This window comes from Taudactylus pleione, unplaced genomic scaffold (assembly GCF_031769625.1).
Source record: "Taudactylus pleione unplaced genomic scaffold, aTauple2 ptg000070l, whole genome shotgun sequence".
Lineage (NCBI taxonomy): Eukaryota > Metazoa > Chordata > Amphibia > Anura > Myobatrachidae > Taudactylus > Taudactylus pleione.
In genome coordinates this window covers 4843593-4867322 of record NW_028284472.1, presented here as the reverse complement: position 1 = coordinate 4867322, position 23730 = coordinate 4843593, and the positions used below count along the sequence as shown (strand labels likewise).

Sequence of the window (23730 nt, the reverse complement as noted above, 5' to 3'; positions counted from 1 at the left end):
AAAAACGACCGCATGTTTTGTTCGCCACCCCCTTTTTCTGAACGAGCGAGCGCAAATAGCGTCCGGCTCTAAATCAGACCCAGAGGCTGCTGGTGCATCTGGTATCACTCCCATTTGAGCTTTAGGCAGAAAGCCATGGGCGTTCCTGGGAGGTTACTGCGAAGTGACCTGAAGTGAACCCGAAAAAAGGGTGTCTCGTAGTTATCATATTATGGGAGTGTCACAGGCAGGTCAGAGAACTCGGCAGCGTTCTCATAGGCACATCCACAACCACAGAGGCCATGTTTAGAGGATTTTCAGAAGGAGACACTGCGCCGTAAGTCGATGGTGCAAGTAATGGTGCAGGCGGGGTTGCACTGTCCACAAGCATTAAAAGTGGGCGTCTCAGGGCTTGCACAGGCCGCTGTACACTAATAACTGGGAGGAATGCTGAAACTACAATTTGCAAATAGGTTTTAGGTTTGTATACATCTATCATTGTGGGGTACCGATGGTTTGTGTACATCTCTGATGGTGGGGTACCGATGGTTTGTGTACATCTCTGATGGTGGGGTGCCCGATGCTTTGCGTACATCTCTGATGGTGGGGTACCGATGGTTTGCGTACATCTCTGATGGTGGGGTACCGATGGTTGGCGTACATCTTTGATGGTGGGTTACTGATGGTTTGCATACATTTCTGATGGTGGGGTACCGATGGTTTGCATACATTTCTGAAGGTGGGGTGTAGGCACTCAGGTGCTTAGTTGCTTACATTAGACACCAAACCCTGATGGGCAATCTACACCTATCTTGGGGCAGGTGCAAGTTTCGATGGTGCACCCGAATGGTTCATCTAAAGATGCACCAGGCAGTATAAAGATGCACACATACACACGGCTGTACACCAGGGGAAGGGCTGATACCAGCATTAGCATATAGTCACAGACACATGGCTGTACACCAGGGGAAGGGCTGGTACTAGCATTAGCATATAGTCACAGACACACGGCTGTACACCAGGGGAAGGGCTGATACCAGCATTAGCATATAGTCACAGACACACGGCTGTACACCAGGGGAAGGGCTGGTACTAGCATTAGCATATAGTCACAGACACACGGCTGTACACCAGGGGAAGGGCTGATACCAGCATTAGCATATAGTCCCAGACACATGGCTATACACCAGGGGAAGGGCTGATACCAGCATTAGCATATAGTCACAGACACACGGCTGTACACCAGGGGAAGGGCTGATACCAGCATTAGCATATAGTCACAGACACACACATGGCTGTACACTAGGGGAAGGGCTGGTACTAGCATTAGCATATAGTCACAGACACACGGCTGTACCCCAGGGGAAGGGCTGATACCAGCATTAGCATATAGTCACAGACACACGGCTGTACACCAGGGGAAGGGCTGATACCAGCATTAGTATATAGTCACATACACACAGCTGTACACCAGGGGAAGGGCTAATACCAGCATTAGCATATAGTCACAGACACACGGCTGTACACCAGGGGAAGGGCTGATACTAGCATTAGCATATAGTCACAGACACACGGCTGTACACCAGGGGAAGGGCTAATACCAGCATTAGTATATAGTCACAGACACACGGCTGTACACCAGGGGAAGGGCTAATACCAGCATTAGTATATAGTCACAGACACACGGCTGTACACCAGGGGAAGGGCTGATACTAGCATTAGCATATAGTCACAGACACACGGCAGTACACCAGGGGAAGGGCTGGTACCAGCATTAGCATATAGTCACAGACACACGGCTGTACACCAGGGGAAGGGCTGACACCAGCATTAGCATATAGTCACAGATACACGGCTGTACACCAGGGGAAGGGCTGGTACTAGCATTAGCAGTGGCAGTTCTAGGTGCGGGCTAACAGGGCCGCCGCCCGGAGAACCGACACCTAGAGGGCGCCACTGAGTCCCCCCCCCCCCGAAAAAAAAACCTAGAAGTAAAAAAAAAAATGCGCCGATCCCAACCCCCCAACCGCCGCCGCTGGGAGGCTGCATTTGCCGGGTGCCCGCTGATATTTGTTATCAGCAGGCACCCAGCTCTCTCCCTGCAACGGCAGTCGAAAGCCGGAGCTCACTCCTGAGCTCCGGCTTCCGGCAGAAAGAGTACTATGGGAGGGACGTCATGATGTCATGACGTCTCCCCATAGATCCGAGGAGCCGCGGTCGGACCAGATGGCAGCAGTAGCGGAAGCAGGAGCGCGGCTAAAGGTAAGTATTGTGTTTTTTGGGGTTTTTTTACAGTCGGAAGCACCAGCACTGGGGGCACGATTATAGGGACATTACTACTGGGGGGCATTACTATAGGGGCATTACTACTAGTGGGCATAACTACAGGGGGCATTATTTCTGGGGGCACTACTACTGGGGACATTACTAATGGTGGCACTACTAATTGGGAGCATTACTAATGGGGGCACTACTTATTGGGGGATTACAACTGGGGAGCATTACTAATGGGGGCACAACTATAGGGGGCATTACTACTGGGGAGCATTACTAATGGGGGCATTACTACTGAGGGAACTACAATAAGGGACATTACTACTGGCATTACTACTGTGGGCACTACTAATGGGGGCATTACTACTGTGGGCACTACTATAGGGGGCATTACTAATTGGGGGATTACTACTGTGGAGCTTTACTACTGGGGGAACTACTATAGAGGGCATTACTACTGGGGGCATTACCACTGGGGGTACTACTAATGGGGGCACTGCATGGGGGGCACCACTACTGGGGCCATTGTATAAGGGGCACACCTACTGTGGGCCTTGTGTATAAGGTACACTAATTTTGGCATTATGTAAAAGGGGCACCACTTTGTGTCATAATAACATAAGGGACTACTGTGTGGTGTAATTTGAATTGGGGATAATGTATTTTAAAGGTAATTACTGTGTGTGGCACAATGCATTATACAGGTCATTACTGCATATAGCATAACGTGTTATACAGGGCATTACTGTGTGTCGCATAATGTGTTATAAAGGGCATTACTGCGTGTGGTATAATGTGTTATAAAGGGCTACTGCGTGTGGTATAATGTGTCATAAAGGGCATTACTGTGTGTGGCATAGTGTGTTATAAAGGGCATTACTGCGTGTGGCATAGAGTGTTATAAAGGGCTACTGCGTGTGGTATAATGTGTCATAAAGGGCATTACTGTGTGTGGCATAATGTGTTATAAAGGCCATTACTGCGTGTGGCATAAGGTTATGTTATCTAAAAAAAAAAGTTCTTTCTTTTTTTTTTGGGGGGGGGGGCGCAACTGGGAACTTTTTCCCTGAGCTCCACAATGTCTAGAACCGGCCCTGAGCATTAGCATAGAGTCACAGACACATGGATGTACACCAGGGGAAGGGCTGATACCAGCATTAGCATATAGTCACAGACACACAGCTGTACACCAGGGGAAGGGCTGATACCAACATTAGCATATAGTCACAGACACACGGCTGTACACCAGGGGAAGGGCTGATACCAGCATTAGCATATAGTCACAGACACACAGCTGTACACCAGGGGAAGGGCTGATACCAGCATTAGCATATAGTCACAGACACACGGCTGTACAACAGGGGAAGGGCTGATACCAGCATTAGCATATAGTCACAGACACACTGCTGTACACCAGGGGAAGGGCTGGTACTAGCATTAGCATATAGTCACAGACACACGGCTGTACACCAGGGGAAGGGCTGATACCAGCATTAGCATATAGTCATAGACACACGGCTGTACACCAGGGGAAGGGCTGATACCAGCATTAGTATATAGTCACAGACACACGGCTGTACACCAGGAGAAGGGCTGATACCAGCATTATCATATAGTCACAGTAACATGACTGTACACTGGGGGAAGGGCTGATACCAGCATTAGCATATAGTCACATACACATGGCTGTACACCAGGGGAAGGGCTGATACCAGCAATATCATATAGTCACAGTCACACAACTGTACACCGGGGGAAGGGCTGATACCAGCATTAGCATATAGTCACAGACACACGGCTGTACACCAGGGGAAGGGCTGATACCAGCATTAGCATATAGTCACAGACACACTGCTGTACACCGGGGGAAGGGCTGATACCAGCATTAGCATATAGTCACAGACACACGGCTGTACACCGGGGGAAGGGCTGATAACAGTATTAGCATATAGTCACAGACACATGGCTGTACACCGGGGGAAGGGCAGATAACAGCATTAGCATATAGTCACAGACACACGGCTGTACACCGGGGGAAGGGCTGGTAACAGCATTAGCATATAGTCACATACACACGGCTGTACACCAGGGGAAGGACTGGTAACAGCATTAACATATAGTCACATACACACGGCTGTACACCAGGGGAAGGGCTGGTAACAGCATTAGCATATAGTCACAGACACACGGCTGTACACCAGGGGAAGGGCTGGTACTAGCATTAGCATATAGTCACAGACACACGGCTGTACACCAGGGGAAGGGCTGGTACCAGCATTAGCATATAGTCACAGACACACGGCTGTACACCAGGGGAAGGGCTGATACCAGCATTAGCATATAGCCACAGACACACGGCTGTACACCAGGGGAAGGGCTGATACCAGCATTAGCATATAGCCACAGACACACGGCTGTACACCAGGGGAAGGGCTGGTACTAGCATTAGCATATAGTCACAAACACACGGCTGTACACCAGGGGAAGGGCTGGTACCAGCATTAGCATATAGTCACAGACACACGGCTGTACACCAGGGGAAGGGCTGATACCATCATTAGCATATGGGGCTCTATTTATCAACATTATTTTTACTAAAATAATGTGAAAAAGGGTGTTTTCACACCCTTTTCACATTATTTTAGTATCACCTATAGTTATTACAGGGCAATTGGAGTAGAATTCATAAAATTGTACTCCAAACCATAAGTATCACTTATTTTTAGTAAAGCAGATCGCATTTCCCATAACTGTAATGGGAAATGTGATCCGACCAGAGTTACTAAAAATAAATGTGAAAAAAATATCGGTGAAAGCCCTGCGATAATAACGCCACCTGGAGGTGGCGTTATCCAGGATCTCCCCCGGCTACCGGCCTCCTACCCTGCTCTATCGGGGAGAGCAGAGCCAGGAGTCGGTCCCTGTAATCAGCTGTGTGGTCTAAACAGACCGCAAGCTGATTACTGTAAAAAAAAGAAAAAATAAATAGTAAAAAAAATTTTTTACTTACCTGACTCCAGGGACCGGTGCTCGGGCCTCCAGTGATGTCTCCCCTCCAGTCAGCTGGTCTCCCATAGTGCACTGCTGCCCGGTCATCAGGTGATCGGGCCCCAGTGCAGTATGGGAGATCACCTGACTGGAGGAATGGAGACCATCACCGGAGGCCTGGAGCATGCAGGTAAGTGTAATTAAGGGAGGGTGGGGTTGCGAGGGGGGGTCGCGGGGGGTCCGTGATTGCGGGGGCGGGGCTTAGCACCGGGGGCGGAGCTTAGTGCCGGAGGGGGTTAGCAGCGGCGACCGGTCGGCGCATGCGCGGGCACTTAATCACGGTATTTTTTGTGAAAATACCGTGATAAGGCTCCGAGGGGGATTCGCAAAGACAGAGCTTTATCACAAGCTCTGTCCCTGCAAGGGATTTGTAGTAAATCCCTGTGATATTGCCTGAATTCGCAATGCGAATTCAGTCGGTAATATCACACTACAATCTGCATTACCAATGCGGATTGTAGTAAATAGAGCCCATAGTCACAGACACACGGCTGTACACCAGGGGAAGGGCTGGTACCAGCATTAGCATATAGTCACAGACACACAGCTGTACACCAGGGGAAGGGCTGATACCAGCATTAGCATATAGTCACAGACACACAGCTGTACACCAGGGGAAGGGCTGGTACTAGAATTAGCATATAGTCACAGACACACGGCTGTACACCAGGGGAAGGGCTGATACCAGCATTAGCATATACTCACAGACACACGACTGTACACCAGGGGAAGGGCTGGTACTAGCATTAGCATATAGTCACAGACACACGGCTGTACACCAGGGGAAGGGCTGATACCAGCATTAGCATATAGTCACAGACACACGACTGTACACCAGGGGAAGGGCTGGTACTAGCATTAGCATATAGTCACAGACACACGGCTGTACACCAGGGGAAGGGCTGATACCAGCATTAGCATATAGTCACATACACAAGGCTGTACACCAGGGGAAGGGCTGGTACTAGCATTAGCATATAGTCACAGACACACGGCTGTACACCAGGGGAAGGGCTGATACCAGCATTAGCATATAGTCACAGACACACGACTGTACACCAGGGGAAGGGCTGGTACTAGCATTAGCATATAGTCACAGACACACGGCTGTACACCAGGGGAAGGGCTGATACCAGCATTAGCATATAGTCACAGACACAGGGGACGGGCTGGTACCAGCATTAGCATATAGTCACAGACACACGGCTGTACACCAGGGGAAGGGCTGGTACCAGCATTAGCATATAGTCACAGACACACGGCTGTACACCAGGCGAAGGGCTGATACCAGCATTAGCATTAGAGATGAGCGGTTCGGATTCTGTGGAATCCGAACTGCTCCAAACATTGGGGATCCGAGTCCACCCGAACCCTGTTCCGGTGTTCACCGCCTGACTCGGATCCTCGTTTGGGGCCGAACGGCGGCCGCCTGATGTCGGATTCTCACTAGAGAATCCAACATCAGGGCTCCTATTGTGTAGGGCAGAGCGCTGTGATAGCGGTCTGCCCTACACAGACACAAACACACAGCCGCCAGCGGCAGCTGTGTGTTTGTTACAGCAGCCAATGAGAGTCACACAGACTCTCATTGGCTGCTGCACGGAGAGAGCCGGCTGGAGCTCACACATGAGCTCCGTCTTCCAGCTCCCTCCTCAGCGTGTGACAGCAGAGCGGACGGCGCGGGAGCGGGGATACAGGTACGTTTTTTTTTTGTTTTTTTTACTTGTGTAACGGCCGGGGGCGCTACTGGGGGGGGTCTGCTACTGGGGGTGCGGGGGGGCCATACTACTTGTAGGGGCCTGCTACTGGGGGGGCTATACTACTGGGGGGGTCTGCTACTGGGGGGGCCATACTACTGAGGGGCCTGCTACTGGGGGGGCCATACTACTGGGGGGGCCATACTACTGGGGGGGCTACTACTGGGGGGGCCTGCTACTGGGGCAGCCTACTACTGGGGGGGCTTGCTACTGGGGGGGGCATACTACAGGGGGGCCATACTACAGGGGTGGCTACTACTGGGGAGGCCTGCTACTGGGGCAGCCTACTACTGGGGGGCCATACTACTGGGGAGGCCATACTACTGGGGGGGCCTGCTAATGGGGGGCATGCTACTGGGGGGCATACTACTGGGGGGCCTGCTAATGGGGGGCATACTACTTGGGGGCATTCTACTGGGGGTACTGCATAGGGGACCCTACTACTAAGGGGTCTGCATAGGGGGCACCACTGCTGGGGGCATTGTGTAAGGGACACCACTACTGTGGGCATTGTGTAAAAGGGGCACTACTGTGGGCATTGTGTAAAAGGGTCACTACTGTGGGCATTGTGTAAAAGGGGCACTACTGTGGGCATTTTGTAAAAGGGTCACTACTGTGGGCATTGTGTAAAAGGGGCACTACTGTGGGCATTGTGTAAAAGGGGCACTACTGTGGGCATTGTGTAAAAGGGTCACTACTGTGGGCATTGTGTAAAAGGGGCACTACTGTGTGTCGTAACATAAATAAGAGACACTACTTTATGGTGTAATGTGAATCAGGCCCTATGTGCGGTGTAATGTGAATAAGATTGTGCACTGTGACTCCTTGGGCCGTAGCCCACTATGTAAACAAGTACTGTGATTCTGCTGGCCGTACCCCACTGGGTGGGTGCACTACTTTTCATTTCTGCCACTGCTGTGAGGCAATGTGTCATAGATGTGCTTTATACTGTGGTGTCTGTGTCATTGTGCCGCTGCTTTGTCGCTTAGTAACCAGTCAGCTCACTGCAACCTTTGCCCAATAATGTTGAAAACAATATTATAAGCTGTGAGGTGGTCTAAATTGACTGGAAATTAATGTTATTGAGGTTAATAATACTCTAGGAAGAAAAAAAAGACCGATTTATGTGATTTTAGCTTTTTTTTGTAAATTTTTGTAAAAAAATCCAAATCCAAAGCCAGTCACCGCAGTTTGGCAAATCCAAATCCAAAACCGGACAACGAATTAGAACCAAATCCAAATCCGGCAAAAATGGTCCGGCGCACATCCCTAATTAGCATATAGTCACAGACACACAGGGAAAGGGCTGGTACTAGCATTAGCATATAGTCACAGACACACGGCTGTACACCGGGGGAAGGGCTGATACCAGCATTAGCATATAGTCACAGACACACGGCTGTACACCAGGGGAAGGGCTGGTACCAGCATTAGCATATAGTCACAGACACACAGCTGTACACCAGGGGAAGGGCTGATACCAGCATTAGCATATAATCACAGACACACGGCTGTACACCAGGGGAAGGGCTGATCCCAGCATTAGCATATAGTCACAGACACACACATGGCTGTACACCAGGGGAAGGGCTGGTACTAGCATTAGCATATAGTCACAGACCCACGGCCGTACACCAGGGGAAGGGCTGATACCAGCATTTGTCTGTGCAGTTGCTCTTAGGCCCCTGGAAGTCATTTGCAACCAGGGACTGTCTGGAGTATCCCTCCCCAGGGAGGATGGAAGGCCCGCTGGAAGATGGTGGAGGAGATCCCAGGGTCCTGGAGGTCTCTGTAGGCCCGGATCCGGAGGTGGTGGAGGGCCTCTTTCCCAGCTTGCTGAAGGTACTGGCCGGCCAGTGGTAATGATTGTCCAGCTGGATGCGGCCTCAGATGGAAGTCAAAGCCTGACTTTGGACCCCATGCTGCATGGTTCCCCCGTGAGTGGCGTGTGAGCTTACGCAGTGCTCCCCTATGAGTGGCACTATAACTCTAGGGTATAAGATGGAGGAAGGCTCCCCTGGGAGTGAAGTAACCCCAGAAGGAGAGCTGATTACTTCGGGTCTACTTACCGACCGCATGGAGGAGGAGGAGATCTGCCCTGATGCTCAGGGCCTGATGGACGACTGCCGGGAATCCGATTCGGAGGTATTGGAGAGAGAAGTGGCTGCTGCCGCTGCCGCTGAGGAAGAGGCTTTCCTGGCGATGGATGTCCCGGCCCTGAAGAAGGAAGTGGCGCGAGTGTCGGCTAGGATCGGTTTGTCATCTGCGACGAGCTGCTGATGCTGGCTGACAGGCTGGCTAAGTATAAAAGAAGAGTGCTGTACCTGCAAAGCCTGGCGAGTCCGGCGGCGGCTGATGCTACCCCAGTGGAGTTCCTAGAGGCCGGTGATGGAGCCTGGAGATCGGGGAATCTTGTGGTCGGCGGGTCTCCCAAGATGGCGCCGGTGGTGGAAGGGAACGCCGATATTGGAGAAAGAGAAGGCGCACTGATTTAAATGGAGGAGGAGGCGGGCTATCCAGTAGCCGATGGGAGCCTGGTAGAGCCAGTTCACGGAGCTCCAAAGATGGCCGCGGGGATCTTGATGCTTGCGGTTCACGATGCGGCTCACAGCAGTAAGGCGGAAGTGCCTATGGAGACTGCCGCTGTTGGGGTCGTGGAGCTGGATGGAGGAGAGGAGGTCCGGCGTGTGGTGGAGGGGGGTGTGGTCATGGTTACCATGGTGAGCATGGACACTGCTCCTGGGGGATCCGATGCACTTCCTTTGCCTGCCGGTGCTATACTGATGCCTGTGTCAGTTCTGTCAGCTGCCGGTGGAGAAAGGTTGAAGACGGCTGAACTGATTAATGAGTCTTTGGAGGCGGAGATGCTACTGCTGGCTGAGAAGGTGGAAGCAGATGTGACTCTAGCTACATCTGTGGTGTCAGGGGCTCTGGTGCCAGTAACAGGTTCTAGCTTGGTGCAGGGACTTCCCCCACTGGATAGGTCAACTCTGACTCAGGAAGAGTCAAAAGTGGTGGACTCTCTGTATGGTGATATGGGGGGGCCTGAAAGAGTCAGAGCGGCGATTGAGTTAATAGCCGCAAATAATGCAAGGCTAGAGAGTATGGGCCAATCTGTACCAAGGTCCTATGCTAGAGTGGTGTCTGGTGGGGGAGCACCAAGGGTCCCTAGTGCTACAACTATTGGTGACAGTGGTGGGAGTGGAGGTGCTCAAATAAGGAGGCGGAACGTAGTACAGCTGAGGTGGGTAGCTGTAGGAGTTCCACCAAGCAAAGGGTAATTTTTGGAAATGATTTTTTCCTTAGGTTTCTCGCCCTTGGATCTTTTTGCTTGCATCCACCCAGTGCATACCCCTGAATACGATCTGAGCTTTCAGACCTTGCGGGGGTTGCAGGCGTTTGCAACTAAATGGGAGGAGAAAAAGAAGGAGGTCCCTTTCATTAACTACAGGTCTCAGATGGTTTGTCGCCAGGATAGGGTCAAAGTCACTGTCACTGTCCTGGTGAGGAATGAGAGCCTTCCAGCTCAAGATATTCTTTTTTGGCTCTCCCGGTTTTGTGTAGTTCTATCCCCATGTTTAGAAAAGATCGATTATACAAAGGGGGTGTGGGGAGGTGCCTACTCAGTTTTTGTTAGATTAAACAGGGTGGGCATTGAGACCAAACACATCCCGGCTGCAGCCTTCATTGGTCACGATAAAATTCAGGCGTTCTATCCAGGACAGCCTAGAGTATGCCACAGATGCAGCAGTTTCAGGCACTTTTCGAATAACTGCCCTGAGGTGAAATGTGCTCTTTGTGGTGAGCTGGGCCACCTATCAAAGGAGTGCAATGTTGTAAAGTGCAGCCTTTGTGGGTGTGTTGGTCACCCATACAGCCGCTGCCCATCTGCTTCACACAATGAGGGGTCAGGTGGGGATATTGGTGAGCTGCCTGTGGTATTGCTAAGAGAAGGAGAAAGTATAATGAGTGACAATGAGGTTGAGGTGGTTAAGGGTACGAGAGGTTTGCAAGTGGTCTCTAAGGTCCAAAAAGAAGTGCCGGTGGAGAAGGGAGAGTCTTCCTTCTCAGTAGTCAAGTCATCCAGAAAGAGAAGAGCAGGGCCAAAAGAGGAGGGCATTCAACTGTCAAATAGATTCACTTTCTCATTGGCTGAAGATGAGGCAGAGGAGGAAAAGGAGGTGAGGGATGAGGAGGTAAGAATGCAGGAGAATGGAGAGTTGGTCCAAGGGCCTAGGGCCTCTCAGAGAAAAAGGGTCATTAAGAAGACCACCTTTGGTGAGGCTGCGGAAGGGGCCAAGGCAAAAACTAGAAAGAAACAAGGGGGCAAGGTTACGGTAAAGTCCAAAAATGTGGTGTGTGGCTGTAGTTTGGAGTGGGATTTATCAAACCTTGAATTATCGGGGTCAGAGAAAGTGGGGGGAGTGGAAAAAGTGGCTTCTATAGGAGAGCCAGATGTCGTGGATGAAACCCGTGCTCAATATAAGTTCGGGTTCCTCGGGGGAGATCCCTCCAAGCCTAAGTGTTCCGGTCACTTCGGTGGATCCAAAGCCACCAGATCCTGACCCTGATCCGGATCCTGTCTCTGGCCCTCTGGCTGATGGGGATATGCAGGTTGTTGAGGAAGAGAGGTTGGTGTCTGCGGTTGGGGCTGATAGGCCGGGTGAACCAACTGTGGATATTGTACCTTCTATCAAGGATGTGGTGGAGTGTGAGTGTTTGGTTGTGTCGTCGTCTGGTGAGGGTATCACTCCTGAGGTGCCCTGTAAGCAAGAAGGGGGGGGAGTCTTCTTGCACGACAAAGTAAAAGTGAAATGGGGCCCTATCTCTATAATCTAGAACTATGGCTTCCCACCCTATACGATGCGCCACCATTAATGTGGCTTCCGCTTTTTCCAAACGAGCTCGTTTCATGGCTTTCTCTTTTTTCTATACGATTGATGTTGATATTTTGTTTTTGCAAGAGACCAGGATAGGGGACTTGTCCACACTCCGTAGGGCCAAAAGCCAGTGGAGGAGCGTGCCGTCCTACTGGTCTCTTGCGGCCGAGCCGTACGGTGGGGTGGCGGTACTTTTTACCAATATGATAACTGTACACAAGATTATAGAATTACAGGTAGGTAGGTGTATGGTTTTGGATGTTAGCCTAAGGGGGCATGATCTCAGGCTGATTAACGTCTATGGACCGCAGTCGGCCTGGGATAGGAAGTGCCTCTTTGGGCTGATAAAACCATTCCTTTTTACAGCCCGGCAAGTTGTCTTTGGTGGTGATTTCAATACCATTGTAAGGCCCAAAGACAGGGGGGGTGCAAAGTCAACCCTGGGCTATTATGCTAGGTTTTTAGTTAGTATGGTTAGAGAGGCAGGTCTGGTCGATGTGCACATTCGCCATAGTCCAGACCTCACGGGTTACACATATCATTGTGGTAGTCGTAGGTCTAGGATAGACAGGTTTTTTGTTAAGGCAAGTTCAAAAACCCTGCCTCCTGAGGTAAGGGCTGTAGAATTTTCCAACCACGTTTTCCTGAGTGTCGCGTTGAATGCTTCGGAAACTCCTCAGAGAGGGCGGGGCCTTTGGCGTTTGAGCTCTGAACTTCTGAAAGAAGAGAGTGTTAGCCAGTCCTTTAGGGATTTCTTCCAACTACAGGAGACACTTCTGGAGGCTGGTTGGTCTAGGTCTGAGTGGTGGGAAGAGTGCAAAAAAAGGACTCGGAGGCTTTTCCAGAGGCTGGTAGCACACAAAAACTTGAAAAAAAGATGCGTCTACCAGAGTTTGAGAAAGAAACTTGATTTCCTGATCTCTGAGTGTGGAGATAGTGGGGATATCTCCCGGGTGAAAGCCCAGCTGAGGGAGCTCCAATATGATCGCCTGACTTCCTTGACTTTGGAGAGGGATTATGGTAAATACCACTCGCCTGATCCCTACCAGATTTGCAGGAAGTCGGTCGATCTAAGGGAGGTGAGGGGCCTGTATGATGGGCAGGGTACTCTCTGTAAAGACAGGGATGGCATCCTGGGGGTCATCAGGTCCTATTATTCAGACCTTCTGTCTGAGCAACCCCTCATTAGAGAGAGGATGGAGTCCTTTCTGAGGGAAACACCGGGGCTGGAGAAGCTTGATGCCTCCTTCGACTCCTTGGGTGATGATGTGACGGTGGAAGAAGTCAAGAGGGCTATAGACGGTTTGTCTATTAAAAAAGGCCGTGGAGCGATGTCGTGCTGAAAAATGGGGCAAGTACTTACTGGCATTGGACCAGTCCAAGACTTTTGACCGGGTGAACCACAAGTACCTGTGGGCTGTTCTGGAATGGTATGGTTTTCCAGTGAGGGTGGTGGATTGGCTTCGTGTTTTGTACAATCAGGCCGAGAGCTTCCCGCTTGTCAATGGTTGGGTGGGCCCTGCTTTCAAGGTTGACTCTGGTGTCCATCAGGGATGCCCCCTGAGCCCGCTCTTATATGTATTTGCAATTGATCCTTTCGTAAGGAGGATTGGTTGTAGTGCATTGAGAGGGGTGCAGCTGGGCCCAGAGGCTCCACTGAGAGTAGTGGCCTACGCGGATGATGTCACTGTGGTCTTGTCCTCCATGGCAGAGGCACAGTGCATAGAACACCTGATCTCCGACTACTCTGAAGCCTCGTGCTCCAGAGTAAACCAGGACAAATGTGAAGCTTTCTGGATGGGGGAGGAAGGTGATGAATTTCACCTTCCGGACAGCCTCCCCCGGGCCAGTCCTCAGATCAAAATTCTAGGCATCACATTCGATCGTGGTGATTATGCCACTCGAAATTGGGAAAGGAGGATAGAGGAAGCCAACAGGAAAGTGCAGTCCTGGAGAACTTGGCAGTTCTCTTACAGGGAAAGGGTTCATCTGTGGAAAACCTTCCTGGTTCCTATATTTCTTTATGTCAGCTATGTGTGTTTCTTGCCACAATCTTTGTGGTCTAAAGTGTTGTCCCTGTTCTTCCTTTTATTTTGGGGGAATGGGATGAACATTGTCAAGAGGGGCATAACCTACAGACCAAGGAATGAAGGTGGATTGGGTATGGTCAATCCAGTGGTATTTTTTGCCACAACTTTTATTAAGCTGAATCTTGGAAGTCTGTTTTTGGAGACTTCTCCTTGGTGGGTAGAGAGTTTTAAGGCCTAGGTGTCTCCTTTCCTTGAACTCTGGTATGACGGCGGCCATGTTAAAGCCTTCAGAGGCAGGTCTGGCAGTCTTCCGATCTATGTCATCCTGTGCTTGAGAGTGACAAGGCAATGGGGAATAGCGGCGGGTGATGTCAAAACCCTTTCTAGGAGGGAGTTGGAGAGAGGCATTTTGCGGGCTCACTTCTATGCCCCGCTATCACTAAGGGACTGCCCAGGCAAGGTTTGCTCAGATGGGATCTCTTTGATTTGTTCAGAGAGGATTCCATTGAAGTACAGGGACCTGGCCTGGCTCTCTTTTCAAGGAAGGCTCTATGTTAGAGGGCACATCAGGTGGAGAAGCGCCGATAATCGTGGCTGCCCACGGGAGGAATGTCTAGGGGAGGAGGAGACCATGGACCACTTCCTGCTTGAATGTCCTTTTAACATTGAGATTTATAAGATGGTTTCAAGCGCCTTACGCATTCCGTGCCTCTCGGGGCTCAGTTACCCTGAGTGGGTTTACGGAGCATTCAAAGGGTATGGGCGTTATGATTTGGTCACTATTTTTGTAGTCAGCTTAGTGGTTAGGTATCACACGTGGAGCGCACGGTGCTTAGTAACAACTAGAATCAAATTCCTTCCCTGTGAGGTGGTGGCATGTAATATTCTTCACGAGGTTAAGACTCTGATGGTGATGGAAAGGAGAAGACTGGATGCCGTTGGGTGGTCAAGGAGATGGAGGCACCTGAAGCACCCTTAGAGGGTGGTGGATAGTCCTTTTCCTGTTTATTCTATAGGCTTGAAGCTTTCCTTTTCACTTCCGTAGTAGATTTTGGACTTTTCTGCTTTTTTGTATGGAATGATTTTCATGCGCCTAAACAGCTCCTTCACATTTTCTATGTTATGGAGTTAGTGTTGGTGATAATTAAAGTCTTTTGAAGTAGTATTTAGTGTTTATTGTGTTAGATTTTGTATTGATGATGGGTGATGGCTTACACATTGTCTTGTTTGGGTGGAGCGAGTGTTGTGTTATGTTTATGATGTTTATCCTTTTGGTGGCTCTTTGAGAGTATTAAAAGAGCCTGTATGTTTTGATCATAAAAATCTTGTTGAGCATGTTTATATGGCAAAGTTTTTGTTGAAGTGCAGTATTTTTATGTATTTATTTATACGCTGCAAGTTTTTCAATAAAAAAAGGATTACCAGTATTATTAGCATATAGTCACATACACACGGCTGTACACCAGGGGAAGGGCTGATACCAGCATTAGTATAAAGTCACAGACACACGGCTGTACACCAGGGGAAGGGCTGATACCTGCATTAGCATATAGTCACAGACACACGGCTGTACACCAGGGGAACGGCTGATACCAGCATTAGCATATAGTCACAGACACACGGCTGTACACCATGGGAAGGGCTGATACTAGCATTAGCTTATAGCCACAGACACACGGCTGTACACCATGGGAAGGGCTGATACCAGCATTAGCATAGAATCACAGACACACAGCTGTACACCAGGGGAAGGGCTGATACTAGCATTAGTATATAGTCACAGACACACGGCTATACACAAGGGGAAGGGCTGATACTAGCATTAGCATATAGTCACAGACACACCGCTGTACACCAGGGGAAGGGCTGATACCAGCATTAGTATATAGTCACAGACACACGGCTGTACACCAGGGAAGGGCTGTACACCAGGGGAAGGGCTGATACCAGCATTAGCATATAGTCACAGACACACGGCTGTACACCATGGGAAGGGCTGGTACCAGCATTAGCATATAGTCACAGACACACGGCTGTACACCAGGGGAAGGGCTGATACCAGCATTAGCATATAGTCACAGACACACGGCTGTACACCAGGGGAAGGGCTGATACCAGCATTAGCATATAGTCACAGACACATAGCTGTACACCAGGGGAAGGGCTGATACCAGCATTAGCATATAGTCACAGACACACGGCTGTACACCAGGGGAAGGGCTGATACCAGCATTAGCATATAGTCACAGACACATGGCTGTACACCAGGGGAAGGGCTGGTACTAGCATTAGAATAAAGTTGCAAGAACGACTACAACAAAAGACACCAAAGTCGTCGCAGCTGTGTGCCAATAAGAATCAGCGGCGTTACAAGACTAGCAATTCAAGTTAATTTTACAAGTGTTCCTACATTTTGTAGCATATTCATAAAAGATAACATATACTGTACATGTAGAAGTGTATGAACAGGGCCCCCACTGGGCCACTCCAACAAGCCCGGGTAATTAGTCCCTGCCCCTCCCCCTTGGCACCCCTGATCCTGTCTATATGTACCACAGTAATGCACTATGGGGCTGATTCAGAGCCGCTCTTTAGCGGCTGCTCGTTCGCACCGAGCGATGTTTGCACAACTGCGCATGCGTACGGATTATAATACGCATGCGCGAACCAGTCTGTGCGGCGGAAAATTGTTTGTTCGCTAGATAGTGAGTGCCTGCTATTTTGAGTGACAGAAAACAGGGAGTGGAGATCAGAACGCAGGCGTGCTTAAAGGTCAAAACGGGCGTTTTATGGGTGTGCATAATTAATACAGCAGCGTCATTGACCACGTCACTTGGTTGTTTTAAAGTCAGAACTGCTCGCAATATAGCGGTAGGAAAAACCAGCCACAAGAATAGCGAGCAGTTCATACGCTGTTCGATGTACTCGATTAATCTAATAAATAGCGGACATGACGTATGGTGCGAGCGGCCAGGGGGCGTTTTTTTCAAATAAACGAGCGCATGTTTTGCTTGCTCGTTCAGACATGGAGGCATCAACAGACCGCAAGGAGAGAATGGTTCATTTGAATAGCCACCCCCTTTTTCTGAACGAGCGAGCGCTAAATGCGAGCGGCTCTGAATCAGGCCCTATATGATAAGGGACCCCTGTACACACCAGCCAGTGTCTAGACTTACTACATCTCCTCTTCAACGAGAATTGCATTACAGTTAAAGAAAAAAGGTTGAATTATCGTGATGTAGTCAGCATCCTGGTGTGCGGGATGCTGACGATCTAAATACCAGCGCCAAAATCCCTATAGCGTCGGGATCCCGGCACCAGTATCCCGTCCGCTGGCATCCAGAAGGTAAGTATCAGCAGTTAGGGGAGGGTTAGGGTGTGGGGTTAGCTTTAGGCAATAGGTGGAGGGAATGGGGTTAGGCACCAGGGAGGGAGTGTTAGGATTAGGGTGCGGAGAGGGGGAGGTTAGGCTTAGGCACTAGGGGAGAGGTTAGCTTTAGGCACCGGGGAGGAAGGGATAGGGTGCGGGGAGGGGGAGGTTAGGCTTAGGAACCGTGGAGAGAGGGTAAGGGTGCGGGGAGGGGGAGGTTAGGCTTAGGCACTAAGGGGGAGGTCAGGTTTAGGCCCCGAAGGGAGTGTTATGGTACAGGGAGGGGGAGGTTAGGCTTAGGCACTTGGGGGGAGGTTAGGTTTAGGCACCGGGGAGGAAGGGATAGGGTGCGGGGAGGGGGAGGTTAGGCTTAGGCACTAGGTGGGGAGGTTAGGTTTAAGCACCGGGGAGGGAGGGTTAGGGTGCGGGGAGGGGGAGGTTAGGCTTAGGCACTAAGGGGGAGGTTAGGTTTAGGCCCCGGAGGGAGTGTTATGGTACACGGAGGGGGAGGTTAGGCTTAGGCACTAGGGGGAAGGTTAGGTTTAGGCACCGGGGAGGGAGGGTTAGAGTTAGTGCTAGCATACATACAGTACCTATGGGTGTCAGTATTCTGACCAGCAGCATCGCGACCGCCAGCAATCCACACCCAACCCAAATTATATGTATTATTACCACTGGGATGACTTAAGCTGGCTACACACGTAAAGATTTTCTGCCCAACCATCCAACTAGTTGATTAGTTGGAATGAAAATCTGGTAAGGTATGGGAGTAACTGATGATCAGCAATTTGCTCCTAAATGCAGGAAAACAGATGAAAATGGTCGGTCAGACAAGTTTGTTAAATGTTTGATCTAAACAATTTGTTCAAACAAATTTTTTTTGAGCAAATTGCTGATTGTCATTTGCTCTCATACCTTACCAGATTTTCATTCCAACCAATCAACTAGTTGGATGGTTGGACAGATAATCTTTAGGTGTGTACCCAGCCTTACTGTAAGTGTTAGTTACTTTTTTATTTTTTTAAGTTTCTAAAACAGACAAGTAGTGGTGTGGCCCATAGCAACCAATGAGCTTTTGTCATGTTTTAAAGTATGTTAAATGAATAACAGTTACTGTAGAAGCAGTTTGGTTGATTTGGGTTTCTCCACTTTATCTCTCCCCAAGGCTTAAACATCTCCCAGATCTGACCCAACCACTAATTTTGATAGGTAGGAGTTTGGAACTCGTTATAGTTTCAATAAAAACAGAGCAAGCAACCATGTTCATCCATGTTCTTGTTGTATCAGTTAACTGACCCTATCATAGAGTAACAATGTACAATTCAAGTCTACGGTCTGGAACCTGACATTAGAGGAGGGGGTGGGGCCCTTAGGCAGTGGAACCCATCTAGGATTTCCCCTGAACCCCCATGGACCAGCCTGAACCTGGACAGGGGTAGAATGTGTATAGTTTAAGGAAGTTAATAAGTATAAGGCAGTAAGTTTTAATTGGATTTTATTATGAGGGTGAAGGGATTAATGGGTTAATATTTTAATAAAATGTTTTAAGATGAAGGGATAAATTATTTTATTGGGATTAAATAGGGTGAAGGTTTTTTATTAGACTGTGGTAATGAGGGTATTAATGAATATAGATTAAATTAATTGATGATGCAGGGAGTAATTAATTATTAAGTGTGGGATTTAATTATTTAAGGGGCTAATTATATTGAATGGGTCTCAAAACAGTTTTCTGTAGTGTATGGCGGTTCCAAGAAAATGCTTTCTGTATTTTGTGGCAGTCATGAATAATGCGCTTTGTATTGTATGGCAGTCACTGGAATGCTGTGTGTATTATATGGCAGTCACTGGAATGTTGTGTGTACTGTATGGCGATCAGTTCTGGCTGTGTTGCTTTTTATTGTTTCTGTAGTGTGTGGGTGGGTGTGGGGGTATTATTGTAATGTCAGATGCAATTATTCATGTAATTTGGATGCAAATAATGTATATAGATATTTTTCTAACTTCGCCTTCCCTCATATCAAAAGCTGGCTACACCTTTTGTCAAAAGTTCTGCAGACTAGCTATAGTTCTTGCAAACCAATGTAAAAGCAGGTAGGAACCTCAGACTTTTACAATGAGTGCAGTAGCAGGGTGCGTTGGATACCAATCTGCCAATCCACACCCCCAATGCCCGCAGCTATGTGATCATTTTACAGAGGCTATGCCCTCTCATCGGTTAAACAACAAATATCAGGAGGTGAAACCAAGATGTGATACACTGAGAAAAGTTCCTTCTCCAAAATATGCTTTACTATTTGCTGAAACATTATTTTATGTATCTTCTTTGTTTTCTCAGTTTTTCAAGACGTTCACGTGATGATCTTCGTCGGATTTGGGTTTTTGATGACCTTTCTGAAAAGATATGGCTTCAGCAGTGTCGGAATCAACTTACTTATTGCAGCTTTTGGGCTCCAGTGGGGAATTCTAATGCAAGGCTTCTGGCATCTCCATGCTGGGAAAATTGAAATTGGTATTAAAAGGTATTTTACTGTTTCAAGAAAGTCTTATAAATAAACAATTATTGTTTACAACAGAAGTTATTTGTGGAACCTCCTAGATGAGAGTGGTAGATCTGATCAGTGTCGGACATGGTAAATACCTGGTGGGTCCCACTGTGTGAGGGCCCCACCACCTCTTCTAGGGGTCAGTAACTTGGTGGAGCATGATCATGGATGAACTTGGGTGTTTGGTTTGTTTCTACGCCAATAAAAGTCTTTTGTCCTGACACACCCCCTGTCCCCTCTTATATAAGAGGGGCCCTTTTCTTTGCATGTCCTCTCTATTGGTTGGCCAAGTATCTCTGTGGTGGATGGACACACCTATTAAGCTTGAGCTCCTACCACTGCATTCCCTGGTCTTCCCTTCATGACACAGTCCATCACTGGATCTGATACATCAATTAGACAGTGCTGAAATACTGAGCAGCCCAATTAACACAAGCGCACCACGATTTCCACTGAGGCATTTGGATTTATAGAGCAACAGAACAGAATTTGCTGCGGGGTTAAGCTGGGTACACACTGCAGCGATGTCGGGCCAATTTGCCATTTCCTAACGACAAAACACCTACATCGCTCAGTGTGTACCAGCGATTGCGCGCTCACACTGTCGCTAGCAATTGTCGCTAGGTTTGATGTGCTGCACATCAAACCTAGTACTATCGCTAGCGACTTGTAGTAAGTTACTGGAGGATGGAACAGTGGGCCTGATTCAGACCCACTCGCGAGCGCAGGTCGATGGTGGCCCAGTGCGCATGCGCACGACGGAGCCGGCTCCGTCGTGCACATGCGCGAGACCCGGATAGCGATGGGCAAGCCGTCGCTCCGGGTTTCGTACCAAAGGGGGCGTGCTGTCGATGTTGAGTGAGACCCTACCGCAAGGGTCTCGTCGCAAGCCCAATGGTCGCGATGGTCTTGACCATCGAGACCTTCATCATGGCCGCTCGCATAAGCTGTGGGTGGCAACCCACAGCTATGCGAGCGGCCAAGAGGCTGCAACAATAAAAAAAAAACGCCCTGATTCAGAGCGGGTGCTCGTTCAGAGCGTCCGGCTCTGAATCAGGCCCAGTAATCGTTCCGTCGTTCATTACCTCTTTCCAATGTGTATGGGCAATCCCCTTTCAAGGGCATTCGTTCCAATGTCATAATGAATGCTCATCGCTCCAGTCTGTACCCAGCTTTGGGCATAGGGAAGGAGTTTCTAGCAAAGTTTGGAATTGGCACCATACTGCACCCAATTGTGCAGAGTAGTTCTGAAACTGGATTTCCTTTTGGAGATTGAGATAATTATAATAATAAAAATGCGGACAGGGAGACGATTTTGAAGAAATTTCTTTGGGAGATAGTAGAAAAATAATAGTGCGGTAGAGCTTAGGCACACTGGGCCTCATTCAGAGGCGGTCGTTAGATGCAAGCAGTCGCTCTGAATCAGGGCGGCGGCTTGCATCCTGAACGGCCGCCTCCATGTCGGTCGTTAGGCTGTGGGTTAACACCCACAGCTCTATCAACTGACAAGGGTGATGGTCGCGATGGTCAAGACCATCGTGACCATCAGGGCTTACGACGAGACCCTAAGATAGGGTCTCGTCAACCTTAAGCCCCAGGGAGCTTCCTGCTCTGATCGAGCAGGAAGCTCCCCACTGACATCACTGATGATGTAAGTGGGGCTGCCCCCAAACGGCAAGCGTTCCTACTGGAACACCTCCGTTTGGCCAGGCACGCCCCTGGCCTGCCCAGCAAACGGGCCAAGCTGTCACTCAACATCGACAGCTCGCCCCGTCTGCAACGAGACCCCTAACGACTGAGCACCCGTCGTTAGCCAGCTCCATCATACGCATGCGCTGTGGGGCAACATCGAGTCGGTCGTGAGCACTCAGCGCTCACGACCGACTCTGAATGAGCTCCACAGTCTAAAGGCCCCCCATACATGGTGCGATGTGCTAACGATCCAATCTCGATTGCGATTTCCCTTGAATTCCTGAACTCTCCCGGTCATACGATATTGTGCCCACACACACGAATGTACAAATGACCATTCCATATAGATGGGTTGTAAATGACTGCAGATTATAGACGATATATAGTTTGTAGCAAAAAAACAACCTCACAATTCATCTGCTGGAACATTTAAGATCAGTGAAGGGGAGTGGCCTGGATCAGTGACGGCAAATCGTCCATCATCCATCGTCCACCGCAACGATGTGTGTCAAATCTTGTACGATAGGTCGAAATCTTACTGCATGTTCAGTTGATCTACGATGACGATACACGACGCCGTGGACACGCATCGGCATCGTGATCGTCCACACAGACGGCACTTTTTTACACGGTTGGTCGTTCTGATCGATCGAAAATGGCCAAATCATGTAAAAAAAATTGCAGTGTGTATGGGGGCCTTAATAGTGGCAGACACATAAGCAGTCACGATGCAGTTTGGGTATAAGCATCTTTTATAATGTGTAACTGTTTCACTTACATACGACATCACCATGTCGCTCAGGGCAGCGTAACTGGGTTTCTAGACTGAGGTTAGATCCTGTATAGGAACATACCACTCCAGCATGAAAAGACAAAGGGGGTCATTCAAACCCACTCGCGAGCGGCAGTACGCTCGCAAGTGGGTCGATGTTCCCCACTGCGCATGCGCACGACGGAGGGAACTCCGAAGTGCGCATGTGCGAGACCCGGGGAGCGACGGGCTTTCCATCGCTCCGGGTCTCGCACCAAAGGGGGCGTACTGTCGATGTTGATTGACAGCACGCCCCCTTTGGTGGGCGTGCCAGGGGCGTGGCGGCCAGATGGAGGCGTTCCCATGGGAACGCCTACCGTCTGAAGCCGGCTCCACTGACATCACTAGTGATGTCAGTGGGAGTGATTTTGGCTCTGATAGAGCCAAAATCACTCCAGGGCTTGTGCCAGGGAGACCCTACCGTAGGGTCTCCGTCGCAAGTCCGATGGTCGCGATGGTCAAGACCATCGCGACCATCTTTTTGGCCGCTCGCATATGCTGTGGGTGGTCACCCACAGCTATACGAGCGGCCAGGAGGCCGCTCCATTTTCATGGAGGAGGGCCTTGATTCAGAGCGAGCGCTCTGGTCAGAGCGTTCGGCTCTGAATCAGGCCCAAAGCTAAGGGACGTACCAGCCGCATAAACAAATGTAAAATATCCTGCAGAATATATACTTATGTTTGGTGAGTAGTGATGTCACTTCTGTAAAATATAACCTTAATATGTGATGAGAAATGGTGTCAGATAAAATTGCTCTGTGACGTTGGGGTAAATTGTTCAAGCCCAGCAAAAAAAAAAAAACCCTAATACAGTAAGGGGTACATTTAAGAAGTGATGTTGCCCATAACAACCAATCAGATTCTACTTCTCATTTATCTAGCACCTTTTAGAAGATAATACCTGGAATCTGATTGGTTGCTATGGGCAACATCATTTCTTAATAGAACTCCCATCTTAGTAAATTTACCCCTAAGTGTAGTTTATTTTCGCCATATATCGCGGCAGTAAGAATCATTGAGGCAATGTGTGAACGATGTCATACAAATATAAAAAATATAACTTCCGGTTCTTGAACCCGACAAAGATTCTCCACATTCGCGACCGTGCGAGACTTCTATGGCTACTGTATTTGCAACTGAAATTAGAGGGGCACTCTTAATACATTCAGGGTAAACCTAATGAATTCATAAATCTTCTGAAAACAGCGGTCATCTGAGAATTTTCTGCAAAAAGGCCTTAATAAATATTACGCATAGGGGTCTATGTACTAAGCCTTGGAGAGAAATAAGGTGGACGGAGATAATGTACCAACCAATCAGCTCCTACAGTAACTGTCATTTTTC

At 49.1% G+C, this 23730-nt stretch overlaps 1 protein-coding gene across 1 annotated transcript in view; it reads left to right on the top strand.

Annotated features, from left to right (window-relative positions):
* RHAG (Rh associated glycoprotein) overlaps positions 1-23730 on the top strand; it is a 91909-nt gene that overhangs the window by 15763 nt on the left and 52416 nt on the right. The window contains exon 2 of the mRNA XM_088467320.1: positions 19677-19860. Within this exon, the coding sequence (XP_088323446.1) occupies positions 19677-19860 (184 nt within the window). The remainder of the gene's footprint in view (positions 1-19676; positions 19861-23730) is intronic.